Source organism: Eimeria acervulina, genomic scaffold, assembly GCF_000499425.1.
Source record: "Eimeria acervulina Houghton genomic scaffold, Eah_scaff2250, whole genome shotgun sequence".
NCBI classification, from domain to species: domain Eukaryota; phylum Apicomplexa; class Conoidasida; order Eucoccidiorida; family Eimeriidae; genus Eimeria; species Eimeria acervulina.
Window position 1 is genome coordinate 1 of NW_013548523.1, and position 2,171 is coordinate 2,171.

Consider the following 2,171-nt stretch of genomic DNA (forward strand, 5'->3'; position numbering starts at 1 on the left):
ACCCTAAACCCTAAACCCTACAGACCCCATTTCCCTCTCCGCTTTCTGGCCTAAACCCTCGCTCTTCCCCCCTCCCCTTTAAACCCTAAACCCTAAACCCTAAACCCTAAACCCTAAACCCTAGGATGTCAATGAACGTACTTGAAATAGCTTTTCTTTTATAATAGCACTCGTAAATATATCTGGATCGCTGATGATGAACGCGAAAGACAGCCCACGACGCTTCACACTTTCTCTTGCCTTCATGCGGCTCTGCTTCTGCTGCTCGCATTTGCCTCTCAAACTCTAAAAGAGGCGGTGCTATCAAGTCCCAACCCTCAGGGGGCTGTGCATTTCCACTTAGCCGCACTCGCGGCATCCTAAACCCTAAACCCTAAACCCTAAACCCTAAACCCTAAACCCTAAAAGTTTTTGATAGTTTAAAAAAATATTATAATCGGAATGCGAAAATAGTATATTAATTCTATAGATGTAAAATAAATTATATATAAATTTCTATTTATTCAAGCGATGATATCCTGCTAGGGTTTAGGGTTTAGGGTTTAGGGTTTATGGGCTGTATATGGAAATACAAATGCAGCAAAACACCAAAACAGAAGAAAAAGAGCAAAATAAACAAATTCAATTCAAAAGCGAGGGATTAGAGACTAGGGTTGAAGGTTTAGGGTTTAGGGTTTAGGGTTTAGGGTTTGGGGGGCCCCTAAGGTGGGGCTGAAAGCTGCTGCTGCATGCCAAGGCTCTGCGGCCTCAAGGGTTTAGGGTTTAGGGTTTAGGGTTTACGGTTTGTATCATCAGAGAGGCACTCGGGAAAATTTTTCTCGCTGTCTTTGTGTTTATTTTAGTCTGGTTGGAGGGCCCTGCCCTGACGCAAAGGGCCAAACCCTAAACCCTAAACCCTAAACCCTAAACCCTCGTCTCCTTGTGAGGAGGCCGCATGAATTTGCTCTCCCTGGAGGAGAGGCTTAGTCGTTACATTGATAAAACCCTAAACCCTAAACCCTAAACTCTTTTTCTTTGCTGTTCCGCTGTCCGTTGCGGGCGCTGAGGGCAGAAATCAAGACCTCCTACTCCTCTAAACCCTAAACCCTAAACCCTAAACCCTAGCAAATGCATCATTTGAGGCAGCAATGGTCGGACTTGATGGGATCGATAGACGATCCCAATCAATCTTTTACCGACGAGAATGTGTGCAAGTATTTCCTTACAGGGCTTTGCCCCCACGACTTATTCGAGAACGAAGTAAACCCTAAACCCTAAACCCTAAACCCTAAACCCTTTCCTTGGCTGCTAACACCCTTAAGAACCCTTCTTCATCAGCCGACGTACGCAGTATTACTACGAGGCACCAACTAATGGCATGTCTTCAGCGCTTCTGGGGGTACCTAGGGTTTAGGGTTTAGGGTTTAGGGTTTAGGGTTTAGGGTTTGGGATGGCGCTTGTTGTTGCGCTCTGCAGGCGGGCTTCCTTACTCTCAACATCCGCAATGTGAGTCTCTCTGCTAGGGTTTTGTGGTTTCGTTCGGGGTTTGATTAGGGTCTAGGGTTTAGGCTTTAGGGTTTGGGGGCGTGAAGTTGTTAAGGGTTCCAAGGATTGCTGATTTAGGGTTTAGGGTTTAGCGTTTAGGGTTTCAGCGTCGGAGGTTGGTGTTTGTGTGTGTGCGGCTTCTTCTTCAGAACTACCATAACATGAAGGTAAGGGGTTTGACTTGCTCAGGGTTTAGGGTTTAGGGTTTAGGGTTTAGGGTTTGTGGTTTCTGGTTTAGATCAAGTTTTACTTAGGTTCCCGCAAGAAGAGACCCATAGAAATGAAGGGCTTGAATTGGGGATTTAGGGTTTAGGGTTTAGGGTTTAGGGTTTGTGGTTTGTGGTTTAGAACAAGTTCTACTTGGGTCCGTGCAAGAAGAGACATATAGAGACGCTTCGAGATCAGTACTTTGAAGCAAGAAAACAGAAAAGATATGGGTTTGAAGAATTAGCTGTACAATTATGCAGAGCCTTAGTAGAAGAAGCAGATAAAAAGGTTCAAACCGCCCAGGTAAACGAGGGTTTAGGGTTTAGGGTTTAGGGTTTAGGGGTTTTGGGCTGTTTTGAATCACGTAAAAAAAGGGTTTAGGGTTTAGGGTTTGTTATATGTCAAGGTTTACTTGGGCAGAGGTTGGTGCCCAGGGCACA

At 45.2% G+C, this 2,171-nt stretch overlaps 1 protein-coding gene across 1 annotated transcript; it reads left to right on the forward strand.

Annotated features, from left to right (window-relative positions):
- Positions 1-1,183: 1,183 nt before the first annotated feature.
- Positions 1,184-2,090, forward strand: EAH_00065680 (hypothetical protein; the record flags this gene model as incomplete). Its single annotated transcript, XM_013392810.1, has 5 exons — positions 1,184-1,239; positions 1,422-1,485; positions 1,632-1,691; positions 1,873-1,961; positions 2,072-2,090. 5 exons carry the CDS (start codon positions 1,184-1,186, stop codon positions 2,088-2,090), a joined length of 288 nt encoding a protein of 95 aa, XP_013248264.1.
- Positions 2,091-2,171: the final 81 nt, after the last annotated feature.